Source organism: Rhinatrema bivittatum, chromosome 17, assembly GCF_901001135.1.
Source record: "Rhinatrema bivittatum chromosome 17, aRhiBiv1.1, whole genome shotgun sequence".
Classification (NCBI taxonomy): Eukaryota; Metazoa; Chordata; class Amphibia; order Gymnophiona; family Rhinatrematidae; genus Rhinatrema; species Rhinatrema bivittatum.
This window is the reverse complement of record NC_042631.1, coordinates 62,122,739-62,145,709: the sequence shown is the minus strand read 5'-3', so window position 1 is coordinate 62,145,709 and position 22,971 is coordinate 62,122,739. Positions and strand designations below refer to the sequence as shown.

Genomic DNA, 22,971 nt, shown 5'->3' with positions numbered 1-22,971 from the left:
GTAAACCTCATACTTAGGCGTAGATGTGAATGCTATGCTGCATAATTTGGCATTATTTATCAGTAAAAAAACAACTAGTAGACCTGCATGCCTACAGCCCACCCATGTTAACCTTGTGCCCACCCAAAAAATCAATTCTGGCTACGCCACTGCATGAAACAACACATTTCACAGAAATTAAAAGAAGGTTACGCTAAACTAATGATCCTTAGAAGACTGAAACCCCTGCTAACGCTGAATAATTTTTGCACAGTCTTACAGGCAATGATATTTGCGAGCACAGACTACTGTAACTCTCTGCTATTAGGGCTACCTCAAGTTACCATTAGACCACTCCAGATACTGCAAAATTCCGCTGCTAGAATTTTGACAGGCAAAAAAAAAAAGAGACCACATCACAGGTACACTTGCTGAGCTACACTGGCTTCCAATTGAACAAAGAATACAATACAAAGCATTGTGTATAATTCATAAACTAATCCATGATGAAAAGGCAGACTGACTTAACACAGCACTGCGTGTACATATATCACACAGAAACCTAGGATCTGCTAATAAAGCTCTACTAACAATTCCTTCTGTTAAATCAGCACACCTCACTCAGGTAAGGGAGAGAGCACTGTCACTGGCTGGACCTGTGCTATGGAACTCCATGCCACTCGAAATAAGGCTGCAGAGAAATTTGAAACTATTTAAAACTAGTCTGAAAACCTGGCTTTTTAAACAAGCTTTTTATAAAGACAAAGAGAAGGAGGAAAACAGTTGAAAGGATGCACCAAGTAATCAGTTTTTTTCCTTTAATATCTCCAATTACATATTAACGCTAGATTTGAACCGCTTGACAGCTTCTCAATCGGTTATAAGCCTTAATTAAACACATAGGGCCTTATTTTCTAAGGACTTTTGCACATGCGATAAGCTCACAAACCGCGCTAACAGCTGTTACCGCAGTTTGTGAATGCAAATTTTAAATTTAATATTCAGGGGGCGGAGTTGGGGCGGGACAAATGTAAAGTAGGGAGGACTTACCGCAAACCGCAAAATGGCTGCGCTGTTAGCGCGGCTCCTAACGCGGCCAATAACTATGCCGCCAATAACTGCGTGTAGCGCGCACAGAGATATTATTGCGGTGAGCGAAAATGAATAAAACCAATCCCCACACACCTACAAAGCTATTGCTACCCAATAAAAAGGCTTGTTCTTAGTAGGTCCATGTTCCCAACACCATCTACACATTCCCAGTGTATGGGGCAGGCTCACTCCATGGCTGAGCAGGCCCAACGCAGACACCAGGACGTTGGTCGACGTCGCCGCAGGTACAGGCAGTGGATCTATCTTCCACGAACCTCATTGCTGGGTATGCCAGAGGATGTTGTGATCACCAGGTATTGCCTCAGCTCACGTGCCATCCTGCAAATATATGAAGACATACGAGGTGCCCTTGAGCCTCGAACCTGAAGGAGCCGTGCTGTCTCCGGCCTCACCAAACTCTTGGTCGCCCTGCACTTCATAGCAAATGGCTCCCTCCAATCCGCAGTAGCTGTTGTGGGTGGGATGTCACAGAGCACCTTTTCACGGTGTCTGGACCAGGTCATTGAAGCATTTATAGCCCACATGCCTCGATATGTAGCTTTTCTGCGCAACAGACAGGACCTGATGGACCTTTGCCCACTTTCCGAATGTCATTAGAGCTATTAACTGCACTAATGTGGCCATCATTCCACCCCGTCAGATGGAGGCAGCCTACCGCAGCAGAAAGCAGTTCCACTCCCTCAACGTGCAAGTGGTGTGTGATGCTGGAATGCAGATCCTCTCAGTGATGTCCAGCTTTCCAGGATCAGCGCACGATTCCTTCATATTCAGGCAATCATCTCTGTTTCGCAAATTCGGAGCTGGCCTGTTCGGTGATGGTTGGCTTGTAGGTAAGATATACGTTTCCATACATCGACTATATTTGCAATGTTTATCTCTGTAATGGCACACAAATGTGATGTATATGCCTGTTCAGATGGAGTGATATGTCCCCATCACAACAGGCCTCAGTGGCTCATAGTGTAACCCTAAGTGGTGGAATGGCTCATGCACCCAAGCAGTTGCTATGGGCTGCCAAGCACAAGGTACATAGCAGCCCCCGTATGGCCTGTATGTGGCATGGCTTGCTCACTTCACTTCACTAGTGGACAGCCTACAATATTAGGTATAGCCATGGTTAATGGCATTGTCAAAGGAGATTCTACAACTGTGATGTAAGGGCAGCTCACTTCCACAGGTGTTCCTGAGGTCCTGACATTCATGATACGTCTCATGATCACTTCTAGTCAGTTGTGCACATTCAGGGGCAGGCAAATTACACCTTGTCTGTTATTGGGAATGCGTACCTAGATAAAAGGTCAGGTTGAGCAGATATGTCCATACACAATGACTAGGGTGCATGATGCATACGATCCGAAGACAGGGATATAATCCTTAAGGATCGTGATGTTACGGACCTACCACATACACACCGCTGACATAAATGTCACTGTTTAGGGGCTCTTCACATTCTATACTTCCTAATAGCAGCACACCTGCTGTGGGACAAAGCAAGCATGGAGTCCCACAAATAGGGTGTTAGGAAACAAGAATGGCCTGCCTCGTCCCATCCGGTTCTACTGCATGTATTGAGCACATACACCCATGTGACACAAACATCATTATTTGTAATGGCTTGCCTATTTCATTGCTACAGGAGACTCAGGGTATGGATGCAGGCCCTGGCTTATGACCCCAATCCTCCGGCCTGCCATGACACAATAGATGGCCTATAATGAGGCCTTATGTGCTACGCGCTCAGTCATCGAACATACCTTTGGCCTACTGAAGAGCCGCTTCCGATGTTTGGACAAGACTCGGGGAGCGTTACTGTATGCTCCCCCCAAGGTTGCTAGGATAATCCTGCTTTGCTGTGTTTGCCATAATGTGGCTCTTCAGCATGGAATACCTATGGCTATAGATCCAGATCTCAGACCTGATCCCCCATGTGTGCGTGCACGACTGCATGAGAACACAGTCAGCGGCAGCCAGCTTCGCCAACATCTTATACAGACACACTTTTAAGGAAGGCATGGGACAGAACCAAGCCCCAGCAGGGCAGTTCGGCCACTGATGGGTTAGGACATAGTTTAATGTGCAGACCTATTTTTGAGTCTGCTACTTGCCTGACTTGCTAAGTAGGGATGTGAATCGTGTCCTCGATCGTCTTAACGATCGATTTCGGCTGGGAGGGGGAGGGAATCGTATTGTTGCCGTTTGGGGGGGTAAATATCGTGAAAAATCGTGAAAAATCGTTAAAAAAATCGAAAAATCGAAAAACCGGCACATTAAAACCCCCTAAAACCCACCCCCGACCCTTTAAATTAAATCCCCCACCCTCCCGAACCCCCCCCCCAAATAACTTAAATAACCTGCGGGTCCAGCGGCGGTCCGGAACGGCAGCGGTCCGGAACGGGCTCCTGCTCCTGCATCTTGTCGTCTTCGGCCGGCGCCATTTTCCAAAATGGCGCCGAAAAATGGCGGCGGCCATAGACGAAAAAGATTGGACGGCAGGAGGTCCTTCCGGACCCCCGCTGGACTTTTGGCAAGTCTCGTGGGGGTCAGGAGGCCCCCCACAAGCTGGCCAAAAGTTCCTGGAGGTCCAGCGGGGGTCAGGGAGCGATTTCCCGCCGCGAATCGTTTTCGTACGGAAAATGGCGCCGGCAGGAGATCGACTGCAGGAGGTCATTCAGCGAGGCGCCGGAACCCTCGCTGAACGACCTCCTGCAGTCGATCTCCTGCCGGCGCCATTTTCCGTACGAAAACGATTCGCGGCGGGAAATCGCTCCCTGACCCCCGCTGGACCTCCAGGAACTTTTGGCCAGCTTGTGGGGGGCCTCCTGACCCCCACGAGACTTGCCAAAAGTCCAGCGGGGGTCCGGAAGGACCTCCTGCCGTCCAATCTTTTTCGTCTATGGCCGCCGCCATTTTTCGGCGCCATTTTGGAAAATGGCGCCGGCCGAAGACGACAAGATGCAGGAGCAGGAGCCCGTTCCGGACCGCTGCCGTTCCGGACCGCCGCTGGACCCGCAGGTTATTTAAGTTATTTGGGGGGGGTTCGGGAGGGTGGGGGATTTAATTTAAAGGGTCGGGGGTGGGTTTTAGGGGGTTTTAGTGTGCCGGCTCACGATTCTAACGATTTATAACGATAAATCGTTAGAATCTGTATTGTATTGTGTTCCATAACGGTTTAAGACGATATTAAAATTATCGGACGATAATTTTAATCGTCCTAAAACGATTCACATCCCTATTGCTAAGTCTGTCCACCCAACAACTGCTTGGGGGTGGTGCACTACATCTGAGGGTATAGCCCATAACAGGGTGCCTAAGGGCTGGCTCGAGGCACTGCTGAGGTGCTCTATGTGTGTTACTTATTCAGTGGCATTAGATTAATCACTTGCTATATACTGACGTGCCACTAAGGATGAAAGTACTGTACACACTTGTCCTCATGAGACACAACACACTCACAGGCCTCACCAGATATGCTAACACCTTACAACAATTGTACCTGTAATACCCTTACCTCTGTCAGTCCCTAATGCTATCACTGTGACATGCATATAGGTGCTTCATTTACAGCCATTAGGACTAATGAACCCTACATACGTCACTCTTTCCTTATTTGCGACCCCTCAATATTATTGTCGTGTGCATCTTGCAGCAACACTAACGACCCTTCAGTCTGCAAGTGGTATCAGTGAGGGCCTAGGCAGCACAGCCTCAATACATAGCAGGGAACACATACCAGCCCTTCAACATCCTGATGCCTCATGAATGGGTGCGTGAGAAAAATAAGCATCTGGCACTGCACAGACATATCTGAAGGTCCCTTATCACTGTGGCATCCCACATCCACACACCTCTGGGGTCATTGCAGCTGGCCGGAAGGAGAACCATCTATGTTGTTGCATGCACATGGTTGTACCGGCTGTATGCAGCTAAAAGGAATCGTTGTGAAGGAAAGGAGATGCATGTACAGTTAGCTCTCCCACACTGCAATGGCAGTATGTAGCCCACTGTGCTGTCACGGGGACAATAATACTGTGTATCAGCCTCCATAACCACATATAGTACAGACATGAAACGGTCACAAATTGTACAGTGCCTGCTCCCATGAGTCGGTGGTTGTGTTTGACACATACCCTTCACTGGCCTTCCTCTAACTGAATATGCATGTACATATGTTCAGACCTACATATCCATGCATTACCACTGGACAATAATCGCTGCTCACATCATGTATTTGGCTGTGACTGTGAAACCAGTGATGTGGAGGTCAATGGGCAGCCTGGCATAGCTGTCACAACAGGGCAGTTGGGGCTTCAAAGGCTGCAGCCACCATTTATCTTGTGTATGTGCACATTGTGATATGGTACATGTATATGGTATGTGAATATTAGTACAGTATGTTACGCTTTGGCCATCATGTCCCCACTAACAGTATGAACTGTTTGGTGACAGTACAACTACTGATGGAACAGCAGCAGAGCTCAACCTTGGTATCTACTTCACACCTTGCATCCAAGGCGTACCAGACACCTGTTTCATTCAAGATATGGGACACATTATCTGATGGAGTTTGTGAACAACACAGTGCTCATGTGAAGCAAGGAAATAGCCACCTGGCCATGCCTGCTCATGGTATGAGCACACACATAGGCTGTCTGACTGTTCATGATATAGATGTCCCCTATTGGGACACCCAGCCACCATTTAATGGAGGCCTTAAACGCTCCTGTCATAACATGTCACTTGTAGAAACTATCAGCAGTGCTGTCTGCACTGAGCTGTCACATGGGAGTACACACCCACATGTCACTTTTTCTGCCCAAAAGGTGATGGGCTGACTGTTGGCAGCCACCTCGCAGAAAGGCTTTCACCAGCAGCACACCTGATTGGTCAGGCTGCCAAAGGTGCATGCATCTGTACAGTGCTCTATTAAGTGATTGATGGCCATTACTGAGGAGTGAGCCCTCACAAGTGGACTGACAGGTGGATGTGACAGTGATGCAGTCCCCATCAATGTGGTGTCAGGGGCCCTTCAAATGTGTATAAGGTGCAGAAAGTAGCAGCCTGCAATCTAGACAAACATGAAGATCTGTGCACATTGCCAATGAGGCTGTCAGGACTGTAACAGAGTGCCTGTTCACCCAGGCCCTCAGCAGATGGCCTGCACAACCGGCCACAAAGGGGTCAGAGTGCCCCAGATCTGGGTGTGACTGGTGGCACGTAACCCACTGCAGTTAGTTCAATAGCACAGAAAGCATGCTGTGTATTGTGGAAGCACCTCCGACCAGGCATTTGTACCCCTACTGCATGCTTCCGGTGAGCCGACACACAGTCATTCACACTCCTCCAAACAGAGCCCATCATAACCGTGTTGGCTCTACCAATGCCATCATCATAGCTGCCTTACTGCACTGTATGATGACAAACTAATGTCCACGGGTAAGCCATCAATAATGACAGATGATCAAACAGCCTTCCAGCACAGGTTCTGACTTCCAAATAAAGGACTTCCATACTCATATGTGAATGTGTCCCTGGAGCATAAGCCTTTGGCTGATCCCGCATTACCCATGTGTCATCCATATGGAGGTGGCAGAACACAAGAGGAGGCTGCACAGGGTGGAATGTATGGATGAAGGGGGCCAGATATACGGCTATGCAGGTAAAGAGGTACATTGGCGTACAGCCCACTCCCTTTTCCTAAAATGTCTAGTACTCCTGTGCGGCACCAAACAAGGGGTGGTATAGGAAGACTACGTGATCAATGAGTGGGAACAATGAATGTTTGCTAGGTGTCTGGATAGAGGGTACCAGGCTTTCAGCTCACAACATTTGGACAACATATTCCAGAGCTTTTTGGAACAGCTGCACGTGGATGGGTGTCAGTGACAATCCACTAGCTGACACACTTAACTGTACAGCAGCAGCTGCTTCCACGCTTGCTACTTGCAGTGATGAGGATGACAGGGGTTCAGACAGGGTGCCAAACTAATGTCTTGCACCATCACAATATTGGAACAATTTGTGGGTGAAAAGGTATATTGGATTAACTGCACTGTCACCCTCATACTGTATAGTACAATGGTAGGCTGGCCTGGAAGGTGAACAGTTGGGATGATGTTAGCTCTGCACTCTGACCAGACCCCTATCTCCACCCAGTCCACCCACAATATATCGAAGGCCATCCCACCCAGCTTGTGTAAATGCCACAGGTCGGTGTGTGTCTCAGCCATTATGACAACGATGTTGCTGGCCACAGCACCAGCCAATACCAAGATGGCATATCGGGGTACAGGTGGTACCTAGCCACTGCGTAACACACCCTTCCTCTGCACCAACCGCTCTGAGGTTAGCCCCTCAACCATGATACCATGCCGATTTACACATAGAGCCTTCATGTACTGTACCATATAAGGGTGCACCCTTCTGGCAGGCCACATGCCTGCACCCGGAGATGGCCTCCACAAGGGGATATCAGGAGCGCCAAACTAGCCATGAGCCCCTGGCATTCTATGCTACAGTGTGATAATACCTGCCACTTGGCCAAGCACATGTGCATCCTTAGCAATTGTGCTCCATGCAGCGCCACAGTTATGTGGTCCAGGAGATCCATTAGCTGGATGCGCATACGTTAAACAGGCAGAATGATACATGCTGTATTCTTGGACATGGCAACCTGTCCTTCCTGAGATGGAATGTGTCATGGAAGCTAGCTGTGCCTAAGGGTGCCGACAAACAGCATTGCAGTGTTCAGTGTTGCACCTGGACTGTGAAATACTACATACACAGGTCACACAGTGGGCTGGACATGTAGGCAACACCTTACAGCATGTATGGCGAGAGGTAGAAGGCTCTGATATTCCGGATGTCCAATTACAGTGGCAGACCACCTGTCAAGGATGTGTCCTCCACAGCTGCACAAACCTACTCATAAAGGAATACAGAAGTGTGGGACACACGGTGATTCATATAGCTTCACACGTTGGGACTATGGCAATGCGTGAGAGCCTATATGTGGACATGACCCCTTTAGCTCGCTGAACACTGCTAAGGAATATGTGGTTTGAGTCCTCATCACCAACAGTGGCTGAAATGAGCACAGCAATTTGAATAGACTGCTGCCCACCCCTTCCCCTTTCCTCACAGATCATAAGAACATGCATACACAGGAGCTGCCGGACAGTGGTTATCCCAGTCCCTGCTAACTGAGCTGTGTGCAACAATAGAGGGAACATGGGGCAGATATGGCCCTACATGTCCATCCAATTGAGATAGATGCACCCATATCTCTCCATTGGGAGGGTATGCGTCCCATTCACATGAAGTCCCTCAAGAAAGGTTTGCAGGTACAGGAGCTTCAAGACAGAGTATGTAGAAGAACAGGGGTGAGGTGGGTATATTATGTGATGGTGTCACAGGTCATGCAGTATGTGGAAACACTAATAATCTGCTGATAATGATGTGTGAGCAACATTCGTTACCTGTAACTTTTTGAACAGCACACCTGTAGGCAGGAAAGTCCACTGGGGTTCTGCAGCATGTAACTGTTTGTTGTTGTGTTAATAGTAATTAATGTATACCTAATATTTAACAACACTGACAGATACTTGTCAGTGGACTGTAGTGGTTTTCCAAACAACATGCACTATCAACAATGTCATTAAACATTGGAGAGTGGCTCGTATATCAGTGTCTGGCGATGTAATATTTGTGAAGAGAATGTAGGACTGTGTACTACACAGTGTTGCCCGTCAGACACATGTTTGACGTGGCCCACATTATAAAGGGTGCATGCACACACCACAGCTGGGATACACCACCGGAGGGATGCGTGTCACAATGGATGGTGACCACATCTTGCAACCTTTGCCCTTTTCTGCCCATCCAATTAATATTTATTTATTTTTTATTTATTTATTTAAGGTTTTTCTATACCGGCATTCATGATAAGATCATATCATGCCGGTTTACATATAACAGGGGGTGCAAAAACTGTTCTTTTAACAAGTGCATACTGGTAGTTAACAAGTGCATACTGGTAGTTAACACTAACTGCACACCAGCAGGCACCACTTCTGTGTGCACATGGACACTATATCGACACTCTTAAGGCCTGTTGAACTTTCCTTACACAGGTTGCACCATGTAAACGGGTATGACACATTAGCATTAATATATTAACCTCTCCTTACGACTAGCAACAGCCTTGTAACTTGTCCACTGACAAGTGTGTGCAACTGTGTTAATAAACAGCATGCAGATAGCTACATAACCCTTCCTATGCATCACCTTTCAGTGGCCCACAACCTTAAGGCTAAGACTGTAACTATAGGAATCCTTCCCTGCCACACAAGGAATCCATGTTCAAGCTGCCATGCACAGGGTGCATGCTTAACTTGTGCAGATGAGAATGGCTACACACTGTTGTTGGAAATTTAGCGTATGCATGATCTACCACTATAATGGATGTCTTGCATGGCACCAGAAGTTGGTAATCTGCCTGTCAGTCACCCAGAGTTGGTGGAAGGCATCTTCCGTTTACCAGCACATGTGAGAGACCAATAAAGGAAGCAAACTCGGTTTGTACCCTAGCATCGGTTTGGCTGACATACGTGGCGTTTGTCAGGCTGAGATAGCTATACTACTGAACACTGCTAAGGAATACGTGTTTTGAGTCCTCACCACCAACAGTGGCTGAAATGAGCACTGCAATTTGAATAGATTGCTGCCCACCCCTTCCCCTTTCCTCACAGATCATAAGAACATGCATATATCAGAAAGCTCCCTTACTGTGCATTGATTGTAGAGGGACAGTACCTTTTCTACTGTAAGGAACATGTCATGTACTTCCATTATATTTACTCTGCAGGGCCCCCCTTAGCATTCTCCTTGTACATGAACCTAACTGTAAGGTATGTCAATGGCAGGTGCAGATGTTGCTATACTGAATCTCAGACAGGGGGCATTTAGGAAGCTCTGCATTGGTACAAGGTGTGATGTAGCATGCTAGATGTGGTGGGTGTAAACCAAGGGCACATTAGTAACATAAAGAGCACACAAAAAGTGGCAGGTTAAACCGGATTTTTATTCCTGACAACATTGTGCAGGGTGTTGTGATTTATTAGATCAGCAGTTTAACCATACATTAGACGTTCATAGGTAGTCATTATCTGCAAGTACTAGATAACTAATTGCTCCCATTTGGTCTAAATCCGTGTTACATCACTCCAACATAAAGAGTATACTGCACACACATATGCAGGTACTGGGTGTTATCTGTACTGGAAATGCATGATTACCTAGGAACAGAGAAACAGGAAGTGGCACCCCAATAGCTCTGATACTGCAATACAAAGATTACTGCTGGACAGTATACAATGTATACACAGGCATAGGGCCCAGGAGGACCATGTTGAAAGAGTGCACTGAAAGGGGAGTGGCTGAGAGGCCCACCAGCAGAGTGAGAGTCCAGGCAGCAGACAAGGTAGCCCACAGTTCAGCATGTAGGCAGCAGGGGAACACATCAAGGGTGTGGCAACAGCAGTGAAGGTCCAGGACGGGACAGCAGCGGCACGGCAATAGCAGTGAAGGCCCAGGACGAGACAGCAGCAGCATGGCAGCAGGAGAAGGCCCAGGATGAGACAACAGCGGCATGGCAACAGCAGTGAAGGCCCAGGATGAGACAGCAGTAGCATGGCAACAGCAATGAAGGCCCAGGATGAGACAGCAGTAGCATGGCAACAGCAATGAAGGCCCAGGATGAGACAGCAGTAGCATGGCAGCAGGAGGAGGCCCAGGAAGACACATCCCAAGTGGCATTTGGAGCCATGAGGCACAGAAGGCACCCCACAACCAGCATTAGCAGCCCTTGAGCACACAAGGCATCCCACAGCACACAGGCAGAATTTGCAGCCCTTGAGAACAGAAAGCACCCCACAGCACACAACAGAGTGGCGCAGCGGATGCAGATGGGTCAGCTGACCAGGAGGGTGGGAGGTGGCGCCTCATCTGCTTTGGATGATGCATCCTCTTTCATCTCGACGGCACTGCAACTCTGTGTGGAGCAGGCAATGATGCTGTTGCTTCCATCTCGATGGCACTGCAACTCTGCATGAAGAAGGCAATGATGCTGTTGCTTCCATCTCGATGGCACTGCAACTCTGCAGGATGGCCATTCCAGTGGTGGTTGGCAGATTCTGACCTACCCAGTTTTGGGTGTCTTGTTGTCCCCTCAGGGCCATTTTCCATGCCATGCAGGTCCTGTGGGAGGTGGCATCTTCTTGGGGGGATGTCCTCTGCGGCCTCAGGACCCTGAGGGACTGGCTTGGGGTGTAGATGTTGTGGAGGATGACGACTGCTGGTCCGGCATCCGCTGCAGGATTTGTAGCATTATGGTGTTAAGTGTGCCAATCGCTGTAGTCATGCTGCTGGATGTCTGGGTGGATGTTGCTGTGTGGAGCTGGAGGTGGCGGGTTAGCTGTGTTATGGATCTCCTTATGCCACGCATTTCCATCCGCAATTGCTCTACCTGTGTGCCTGTGACAGGGTCCTGGGGTGGTAGGAAGGGTGGGACTGTTGTAGCTGGTTCTGATGCTGGTGGTGGGGCTTCTGGTGCTGGTGGATGTGGTATTGGTGCCACAGGTGCTGGTGCAGGGCTGTGTAGTGACATTACAGGGGTAGCCAGAATGGGAGGAGTTATTTCCAATGTGAGTGGGCTGCTTGCATGCAGAGCGGTGGGGGAGCCCTCCCACTCCAGACCGCCAAGGGCAGCTGAGAGGTTAAGGGGGCTGCTGTTATGGGGCCCAACTCTTCCTCCTCCTCCTCCTCCTCATCCGACCACTGCGTCATGGCATCCATATGGAAGGGCCTGGTGAACATTGGTGGCCGCCTTGTCCCAGGTGGATCATGGCTGGTGCCTGGGCCTTCCCAGCTGGCATCTGTACTCTGCTGCCTGGGACCAGAGTGCTCTGTAGAAAATGGGGGACAAAAGGATAGACAGCATCAGTACCACAGCGTTTTGTTGCATGACAGTAGCATGAAACAGGGACACATTTTCATTGACCAACATGTCAGGCTGCTTATAAAGTAATGTTGTTTCTCTGTACCTAATGGCCTATGGGCTGGGGGATGGGGGATGGTGGGAGGGTCAAGACTGGTCAGGAGAGCACATGGGGGAAGTGAAACACAAAACTGTTCTAAGCATTATGTATGAACCTTGAACAGGACAGCAAAGGACTTGGTGGGGGTTACAGACCAACTTACCATCTTCGAGGTGGGATGTATCAAGATGTGGATCCAATCCCTCAAATACGTCTGCTGCATTAGACGCCTCTCCATTAAGTGAAGTGGATTGGGCCAGGGGCCGTTCCTCCCGTCTCACGCAGGTACTCATTTCTGTCGGCTATCTTGACCTTCAGCTGGGCCTTGATGTCCCTATAACGGTGGGCCACTTGCTCCCCGGTGCGAGGTATCCCACTCTGACGCCTGATGTCTGCTACAATGCTGGCCCATAGCTGTGCCTTGGCTGCCTTGGACGTCTTCACTGAGAGGTTGCCAAACAGATGGGCATAATGGCGGAGGACACCTTCAATGAGCTGATCGTTGTCCTCCTGGCTGAAGCGGATAGCACGCTGCCTCACCCTTGCCTGGCTGCCTGATTGGGGTGCCACTTCCGGAGGGGTCTCCTCCCTACCCTCACTCTCTGACCCACCTGATTCCCCACTCCCTTCCTCCCCCCCCCCCACCTGAACCTGTGCTTCCAGCTCCCTTCCCCTCTGGCCTGGCTGCCTAGCCCTACCTCCTTCCACCATTCTTTCCTGCCTCACCCTTTCCCCCACCCCCACCCTCCTATCACTTCCCTCCTGCCTATCTCTCCCACTACCCCTGTCCCTGCCCCTATTCCTCATACCCCTACCACTAGGTCCCTCTTCCTCCCTCCCCCTCTCCCTCCTCCTCCCTCTACTCTCAACTCCACTCTTCTGTACTCTCCTTCCACTCCTGTCATGCTCCATCCTCCTCCACACTCCTCCTCACCACCACACTCCACCTCACCATCACCACCAGCACACTCCTCACCACCACCACCACCACACTCCTCCTCCTCCTCACCACCGCGCTCCTCCTCCTCCTAACCACCACACTCCTCCTCCTCCTCCTCAGCACCACACTCCTCCTCCTCACTACCACCACCACCACACTCCTTCTCCTCTTCCACACAGATACGGACAAACAACTAACAGACCAGCTATAACTCCAACAGATATGACAAAAGACACAGGTTAAGGGAAACAGATGAAAACACAGAGGAAAACAAGACACCGCACTCAGTAATCAATATAATATCTCCAACTACAACTCCAAGCACCTACCTCCTTCCAAACCCTCAAAGGAGGAGAGGCAGGAAGTGTCCTTTTATACATGTCACATTATCGCGGTACACGGTATTTGGTTACAGTTTTTTTCCGCTGACCGCGAAAATATCGCGCAGTGCGCAGTTTTCATTCCCCAAAGTGCGATTTCAGCGCAAATCGCGAAACTGTATTCGCGATTTGCGAAAAATTCGCAGAGCGCAAAAATTTCACAGCTATGTGGAAAGTGCCACATTTGCATGGGAACGCCCCTTTTACTAACGCATGCATTACCCATGTGTTAACCATGCAAAATTGGTAAATAAGGCCCATAGTTTCTCTTATTAAAATATGTTACCATTTTATGTTGGCACATGTATAATTTGTAATCTATACCAATTATAGTTTTTCCTTATTGTGCCTTTCTATAAACCGTTGTGATGGTGAATTAACTTAACAAAGGTATAGAAGAGTTTTTAAATAAAAAAATAAAATGGTTTTCCTCCTACCTATCTCAGAGAAATTTCCAAGTAATGTTCAACAACAGTCTCTCGAATAAAGTCAACCTAAACACAGGAGTGCCACAAGGTTCTGCCCTATCAGCTACACTCTTCTACCTATCTATCACACACTAGAATGACTTTGCTTGACTCATTTTCTATAAGCAGACAATATACAAATATTGGTCCCTATACAGAATACACTGAAGATACATTCGAGAAAACAACTATCTCTCAGAAATCAAACAGCATCTAACTGACCTGAAACTCATAACAAACATAGAAAAAACCGAGTTAATCATCCTCAACAAAAGAAAACACCACCACCTCCATATTACCACTTAAAACAGAAAACCCAAATACCTTAATCTCACCTGTAACTCATACGTGAAATATAGGAATCACCATAGACAAATAACTTTCTTTCAAAACCCACATATCCAACAAAATTAAGGAAGGATACCTCAAACTTTAAAGCTCAGATGTCTCATAGAAATGACAGCAGAAGAAGACCAAACGGTCCATCCAGTCTGCCCAGCAAGCTTTGCACTTTTTTTTTCTCATATTTATCTGTTACTCTTGGCTCTTAGTAACCCTTTGGTTCTATTTCCCTTCCACCCCCACTATTAATGCAAAGAGCAGTGTTGGAGCTGCATCTAAGTGAAATATCTAGCTTAATTATTTAGGGGTAGTAACTGCCACAATAAGCAAGCTACAACCATGCTTATTTGTTTACCCAGACTATGTGATTCAGTCCTTGTTGGTTGTTGTCTGTATATAGATCCACTTTTCTTCATTCCCCCTGCCGTTGAAGCAGAGAGCTATGCTGGATATACACGAAGTATCAGACTTTCTCCCCTGCCGTTAAAGCAGAGAGCTATGCTGGATATGCACAAAGTATCAGACTTTCTCCCCTGCCGTTGAAGCAGAGATCTATGCTGGTTATGCATTGAAAGTGAAGTATCAAGCTTATTTGGTTTGGGGTAGTAACCACCGTAACAAGCAAGCTACTCCCAGCTTTTTGTGAATGCAAATTTTTTTCCATATTTCCTCTTGCCGTTGAAGCTTAGAGCAATGTTGGAGTCGCATTAACCATGTGTTTGTTTACTGAATAAGGGTATTATCTCCAGGTACTAGCCATCATTCCCGCGAGCCATCCACTCTTCATTCACGTCCTCTAGACTTTATGGATCCACAGTGTTTATCCCATGCCCCTTTGAAGTCCTTCACAGTTCTGGTCTTCACCACTTCCTCCGGAAGGGCATTCCAGGCATCCACCACCCTCTCTGTGAAGAAATACTTCCTGACATTAGTTCTGAGTCTTCCTCCCTGGAGCTTCAAATCGTGATCCCTGGTTCTGCTGATTTTTTTCAGATGGAAAAGGTTTGTCGTTGTCTTTGGATCGTTAAAACCTTTCAAGTATCTGAAAGTCTGTATCACCTCTGCTCCTCCTTTCCTCCAGGGTGTACATATTTAGATTCTTCAATCTCTCCTCATAAGTCATTCGATGAATGTGTAATCTTAGTAATGTCGGGATTTACCCATACTTTTTGTCCGTAGTAAAGCTCTGCACTATTCCTAAAGTACATTCGGAAAACATTATTTTTTTCAGTCAAAAAGGCAAAAGTTACCAATAGCACTCCTCTTTTTGTGATTACATCTTCTTGGGATAATTCCAGTAAATCAGTCACATTCATTACATTCGCTGTTATTTCTTCACTTCTTTGGTCTCTTGGGGCTTTCTTCTGTGGCAGATAATAAGCTCTTGTGACTAGTGGGAGTGCCTCTCTTGGAATTTTCAATTTTTCAGTCAAATAGCTTTTAAATAATTCCACCGGTGATATTTGTGGTATAATAGGAAAATTAATGATTCTAATATTAGTGCTTCGCAAGGAGTTTTCTAAATTTTCCAGCTTTTTATTTTGCACATTTTGGGGCGGATTTTAAAAGGCGCGCGAATAGCCTACTTTTGTTTGCGCTCCAGGCGCAAACAAAAGTACGCTGGATTTTAGTAGATACGCGCGGAGCCGCGCGTATCCACTAAAATCCTGGATCGGCGCGCGCAAGGCTATGAATTTTGTATAGCCGGCGCGCGCCGAGCCGCGCAGCCTACCCCGTTCCCTCCAAGGCCGCTCCGAAATCGGAGCGGCCTCGGAGGGAACTTTCCTTTGCCCTCCCCTCACCTTCCCATCCCTTCCCCTACCTAACCCACCCGCCCGGCCCTGTCTAAACCCCCCCCTTACCTTTGTCGGGGGATTTACGCCTCCCTCCGGGAGGCGTAAATCCCCGCGCGCCAGCGGGCCTCCTGTGCGCCGGGCCGCGACCTGGGGGCGGGTACGGAGGGCGTGGCCACGCCCCCGGGCCGTGGCCACGCCCCCGTACCCGCCCCCAAAACGCTGCCGACACGCCCCCGAAACGCCGCGACGACTGGGCCCGCCCCCGACACGCCCCCGACACGCCCCCCTCCGAGAACCCCGGGACTTACGCGAGTCCCGGGGCTCTGCGCGCGCCGGGAGGCCTATGTAAAATAGGCTTCCCGGCGCGCAGGGCCCTGCTCGCGTAAATCCGCCCGGTTTTGGGCGGATTTACGCGAGCAGGGCTCTGAAAATCCGCCCCTTTCTGTTTGCATTAAACACTGTTGATTTTTCTCTAGCTTTTTTACTTTCTCCTCAAAATCCAATAGTTGTTTCTCTTGCTTAACAATTCTTTCTTCATTATATCTTGTATTTCTATTTATTTCAAAAGCTGATTTAGATAAACCCACTATTGCGTTTTCAATCGAGGCTAACGCTTCCCACAAAGTCTCCATCGTTATTCTAGCCGGTTTAACCAAAAACGGTCTTACTTGGATTTGTTCACCTCCTTGTGCGACTTCAGCTGCATTGTCCCGGTTCTCTCCCAACAAGGAGTCAGCTGGACTAGTTGACTCTCGAAGCCTGGGAAGGTAGGCTCCCTGCGGGGGGGCCGGCCGGCTCTCCCCCTTCTCGCCTCTCTCTTCTCCGCCTCGGTTTTCTTCCGGATAGTTTCCCCTCTGTGTGGCTTCCCCAGAGGGACTATCTGGAGACCCCAGCAAATGTTCTTCCCCTGTACTCCATTTCCGTTGGGGTGGGGACGGTGTAACTGGCGCGCCGGGGCTAAGAGAGATCTCCTCGACCATTGTCGGAGGAAGTCGCTCTGCTCCTCCTGACTCTGCGGCCCTCGCTCCCGGCTCAGTCGGCGTCAATGTGAAAAACTTCTCAATGGTGGGTTGTTGAACCTCCGGAGTTTCAACAGGAGCCTGGCTTTCACGAAGCCTGGCTTTTCTCTTTGTGTGAGGCATGAATATTGAAGATTAAGAAACCCTTTGATCAAGAAACTCCAGAATCACACAGGAGAGCTTTCCACACACGTCTTAGTCAGACGCCATCTTGGCCACTCCCCCCAAAAAGTATGGGTATATCCCGACATTACTAAGATTACACAAGACAGACGGAGGAAATTTATAAGTATGAGAGTCGAGGCGCTGGCTATCTGTACAAAATATACTGTGAGATATCCATGTAAATGTCACATAAAATACCAGGGAAATGATTATATTTTCTTTGAACCATCGCAGTTAAAGTTTTTTTTGGATGCTCACCCGAAGGCGACTGGATCAGAGCATTAGGCATAGAAGGCGGTTAACTTAGTCTTTTCTTTTTCAGTATTTCCTATATATCGCTCCTTGTAAATGTGGGCCTAACTCCCCCATGCATGCCTGTTTTATAGATGGTGTACAGATGATTAACATATATAATCCTAATAAGGATTATGGTGAAAGCCAGATTTCCTGTATTTTGATTTATGTACACCACCTTATTACTTCACATTGTTATACTATGTGTAAAATTTTGAAATGCATAATAAAAAATAAATTAAAAAAAAAAAAATAAGTCATTCGATGAAGACCTTCCACCTTTTTGGTTGCCCTTCTCTGGACTGCCTCCATCTTGTCTCAAACCCTTCCTTGTACAGGATGACTTCAGAACAGTCCTGCAACTACTAATCTTCTCCAACCTAGACTACTGCAACTCTCTACTCCTTGGCCTACCACTTGCTATCATCCACCCTCTCCAGATCCTACAGAACACTGCCGCCAGAATTCTGTCTGGATTAAAAAAACATGAGCACGTTACACTCATCTCTTTACACTGGCTCCCAATAAAATACCGCATAGAATACAAAGTACTTACAATACAGCATAAAATAATCCAAGGACTTCAAAACAACTGGCTAAGCAAATTCATTGTAATCCACGCTCCAAAATGGAACCTACGCTCAATGAACAAAGGCCTCCTCAAAATCCCTTACGCCAGAACCACAAAACTAAACACAACCCGCGAAAGAGCTATATCCATTGCCAGCCCCACGCTATGGAATGTAATACCAATGGAAATAAGAAATCAACCAAACATCAAAATTTTCAAAAAAGACCTGAAAACCTGGCTTTTCACCAGAGGCTACTCAAACTCACTCAATCAAAAAGACCACCAATCAACCTCTCAACCCAACACCAAGAAAAACGCTTCATACCCCAATCAATTAAATAACTCCCACCATCCGAACACCTAAGACAATGTGCAACTGAACTCACTTCACTTACTACCCCTAGCCTTTATGTAACAACAGTCTCCTTTATATGTATCAATATTACCACAAGTATGAACATTGTTGTGATAGCAGATTGCTAATATATAACAATTATTTTATATGTTTTCAACTAAGAATCAAACCCCAAAACCTTCCTTCTTGTTGACATTTTGATGCTTTGACTTCTATAACCAATGTTATTTCACGAGCACTGTAAACTGTTCTGATTTATACCATGCGCGCGGCTTCGCGCGCATGGTATAAAATCGGGTATAGATTTGTTCGCGCCGGGTTGCGCAAACAAATCTATGCCCGCACACATGTTATAAAATCTGGCCCTATGTTATTATGCTACTATACGTGTCCCATAGCAATTAGTTATTATATGACAACTTGTAACTTACTGATTCACTGGTTTGTTGCATGGACATATTGTTAATCACTAGTCTCATTTTGCGATGACATTTTCCTCCTAGAAGAAGAGAATAATTAGTTAAGTGGACTGCATCCAATTGCTTTAGTTCTATATGGTGGAAATTAATTTATTATGATATAATGTAAAACTACATATGTCCTAAATAAATAGTCAAGGGCTTAATTATATTGTAATTGTTGAAAGTCAAAAATTCCATTTATTTAAATTGAAAAGTACGTCATGTTTTTGGAAGACAAAAGAATACAATTTGTGAAGAATAAAAGGGGCTTTTTCATTCATGGCTGATCTTAAAAAACTCAGATTACATCTTAATCCTTCCTTCCAGCAGATGGAAACAGAAGCAAAACAGGCAAAGAACACTCCTGACTTGCATGGTGTAGTAAATTCTCAGTGCTTCTGTCTGCCAACCTTAGGCTTGTTGATAGTAGGGAAGTGGCTGTGCAGTTAGTAGTGTTTAATCCACACCTCTGGAACCTAGTAAATTCTTATGATCAGTTAAGGCACAAGGGTGGGATGTGGCCAGTTCATTTTTTTAAACTTTGAGGGTGCTCACTTATTATAAAATGTTATTGAATGTCACTTACAGATATGTGAAATCTGAATAAATCTCTGCAGGAGCCTATTTTTTAAGGCACTGCATATCAAATATCAGAAAATACAAGCAGGTGAAAGTAGCTTTCCTTTCATTGACAAAGAGGAGCCTGTTCTGAATGGAGTTAAGAAACCAATAAAAAAAAAGCTGTAATATTCTGCCATTTCATGATCTTTATATGCTGAAAAATCTATCAAAGTTTTCCTTGTTTTTTCAGTGGGACTGAGACTGTTCTTGCTAGCTTATCTATCCAACTAAACTGGCTCATACCAGAAATTGTGGTGCTTGAGTTCTGCAGCAGTAAAGCCCTTGAATCCCATATTCTAAAATCCATTGAGTGGGTAAAATATCTGGATATATATATCTGGTTATTTTTATCCAGATATAAAGTTATTCGGATAACTTTAGGCCAACTGTTTGTCCAGAATAACTTGTCTGCCGAATTTTTCCACATAGTGCTTAATATGACATCATCTGGCTAAATAATGGCCTGGATTCACTAAGCCACAATATTTTATCACAGAAGGGGCCCCAATATTACAAGCGGGACATACCCGCGATATTGTGCTCCTCTCCTGAAAAAATATCGCAGCTGTATTGCTACGTTATATTGTCTCGTGGTTAAATTCTGCAAGGCAAACCTCCACAGCAGAAACCTTTACTATGTGATGGCAGCCCCCAAAGCACAGGGCTGCCATAGTTTTAAAGGGCCATTGGCCTAATATGTGACCACCTTGAAATCCCAAAATGAAAATCTGGGCAAATAGAGGGCCTGGGGCATGCCTTAACCCCAGGCCCAAACTGGTGACATAACCCAAAATGGTGCCAACCCGATCTTACCCCTGTCACAAAAAAGAGGCAAGGTTGGGTCAGCACAATTTTGGTGCCAACCAGGCCCTTGACTTGCCCAGATTTTCATTTCTCAAGGTACTGGAGTGTGGAGAGTGGATTGGGGGGGGGGGGGGGGCGCTATTGGTTAAAAGCCCACAATACTAGCAATGACTTATTTTATATTTGAAGTTGGGGAGGGGAAAGGGGGGAGGGCCTACTATTTTGAAAAGGGGTGGGTGGGAGGTGGGGTTCATGGAGGGAGACCTACTGCCTTTATTGGACTTTGAAAAGAGGGGCTAGGAGTTGTATTTAGGAGGGGGTTGCCACTACTAAAGAGTTGGGTGGTGGTGGCGGGGAGCCATGTTATTGCATGGCTTCCTTACTTTCATTTCGATCATTTATTGATGCTGGCCCACCTCAATTGGTGGCTCCAGGGTGGCTGGGGGAGAGGGGGCTATAGGGTGGGGCCAGTACATTTTGTTAAGCTTTGAGGGTGCTCACTTATTGGGCCGCACAGTCTTTTAAATCTAACTTGGCTATTTGAACAGGCTCTTTTAGAGTCAAGTTGAGTTATTTAACATCTTAGATTCTCTTATTGATTATATAGAATTTTAGTGTTATTGTTTTTTAAGTTAAATTAATCTATTTTTAGATTTTTTTAGTAATATTTTATGTTTTAAGATGTACTACATGTGTATTAAATAGACTTAGAAATGTCTTTTATAGAGATTATAAATGTATGATGTATTTTATTATTGATGTTAATTGACAAAAATGTGCGTCTCTATGATCGTATAGATCTGTATTGACGTTTTACTCTGTTAACCGTCTTGATTTCTTTTTGAGGAAAGTCGGTATATAAAGATTTGTAAATAAATAAATAAATAACAGGGGCGCATCAGGATCCACATTAGGGTCTCGATGATCCTGTTTTAGATTATAAAAACATAGAAATGACAGCAGAAAAGGAACAAATGGTCCATCCAGCTGCCTCCATGCTTATCAGTTTCCCAGACCTTAAAGGCCAGGACCCTCGTTGGTTGCTGTTCGAATCCAATTCACCTTTTCTCCCTGCCATTGAAGCAGAGAGCCAAGATGGAGTTGCATCAAGAGTATGAAGGCTTATTGGTTAAGGATAGTAACCACCGCACTAGCAAGTTGCTCCCATGCATTTTTTCTTCATTTCCATTCTCTAGCCTTTATGGATTCACAGTGTTTATCCCATGCCCCTTTGAATTTTTTCACAGTTTTTATCTGCACCATCTCCTCTGGAAGGGAATTCCAGGCATCCACCACCCTCTCCGTGAAGAAATATTTCCTGATGTTGGTTCTGAGTCATCCTCCCTGGATTTCTTTCCAATGGAAAAGGTTTGTCGAATATACATCACTAAATCTTTTCAGGTATCTGAAGGTCTGTCATATCTCCCCTGCACCTTCTTTCTTCCAGGGTATACATATTCAGATCCTTCAGCTTCTCCTCACAGGAGACCCCATACTATTTTCATCGCTCTTCTCTGAGCTGCCTCATCCTTACTTTGTCCCTATGGACTCCAGAAATGAACACAGTACTCCAAGTGAGGCCTCATCAAGGACCTGTACATGGGTATTATCACCTCCTTTTTCTTACTGGTTATTCCTCTTTCTATACAGCCCAGCAATCTTCTGGATTTAACTATTGCCTTGTCAGATTGATTCACCATCTTCAGATCTACAGACACTATTACCCCACAACCCTCTCTTGGTTTATGCACATCAATTTTTCATCCCCATCACATATAGCTCTGTTGGATTACCGCACCCCAGATGCATGACTCTGCGCTTCTTGGCATTGAATCCCAGCTTTTTAAAATCCCTTTTCATTCTCTCTACTCCTTCAGCATGTGCACTCTATTGCAGATCTTGGTATCGTCTACAAATAGACAAATTTTACCTTCTATTTTATCTTCTGCAAAATCGCTCACAAAAGATATTGAACAGAAACGGTCCCAAAATCGAATCCTGCAGCACTCTACTTAACACCATTTTCTCTTCAGAGTAGGTTCCTTTTACCATTACACTCTGACCCCTATCAATGAACCAGTTTGTAATCCACACTATCACCTTGGCATTCCCTCCTAAACTTCTCATTTTATTCACAAGCCTCCTGTGTTGGACCGTATCAAAAGCTTTGCTGAAATCCAAGTAGATCACATTGAGCACTCTTCCTTGATCCAATTCTCTAGTCATCCAACCAAAAAAAAAATCAGATTTGTCTGAAAGGACCTTCCCCTGGTGAATCCATGCTACCTCGAGTCCAGCAAACCACCAGATTATAGATAGTTCACTATCCTTTCCTTCAGCAGAGTCTCCATTAATTTTCCCACCCCTGAGGTGAGGCTAACTGGTCTGCAGTTTCTAGCCTCTTCTCTACTACCACTCTTGTGAAGCGGGACCACCACCACTCTTCTCCAATCCCACGGTACCACTCCTGTTTCCAGGGACTTATTGAACATGTTCTTCAGTGGACCCACCAGCACATCTCTGAGCACTCTCAGTATCCTGGGGTATATCCAGCCCCATTGCCTTGTCTAT

The 22,971-nt window shown here is 46.4% G+C and overlaps 1 protein-coding gene across 2 annotated transcripts in view; it reads right to left on the bottom strand.

Moving 5' to 3' along the window:
• The window catches only part of LOC115079481 (sodium/hydrogen exchanger 10-like), a 1,086,723-nt gene that overhangs the window by 190,930 nt on the left and 872,822 nt on the right, over positions 1–22,971 (bottom strand). For both annotated transcript variants that reach the window (XM_029583104.1, XM_029583105.1), the window contains exon 8: positions 18,946–19,013. In XM_029583104.1, the coding sequence (XP_029438964.1) occupies positions 18,946–19,013 (68 nt within the window). The remainder of the gene's footprint in view (positions 1–18,945; positions 19,014–22,971) is intronic.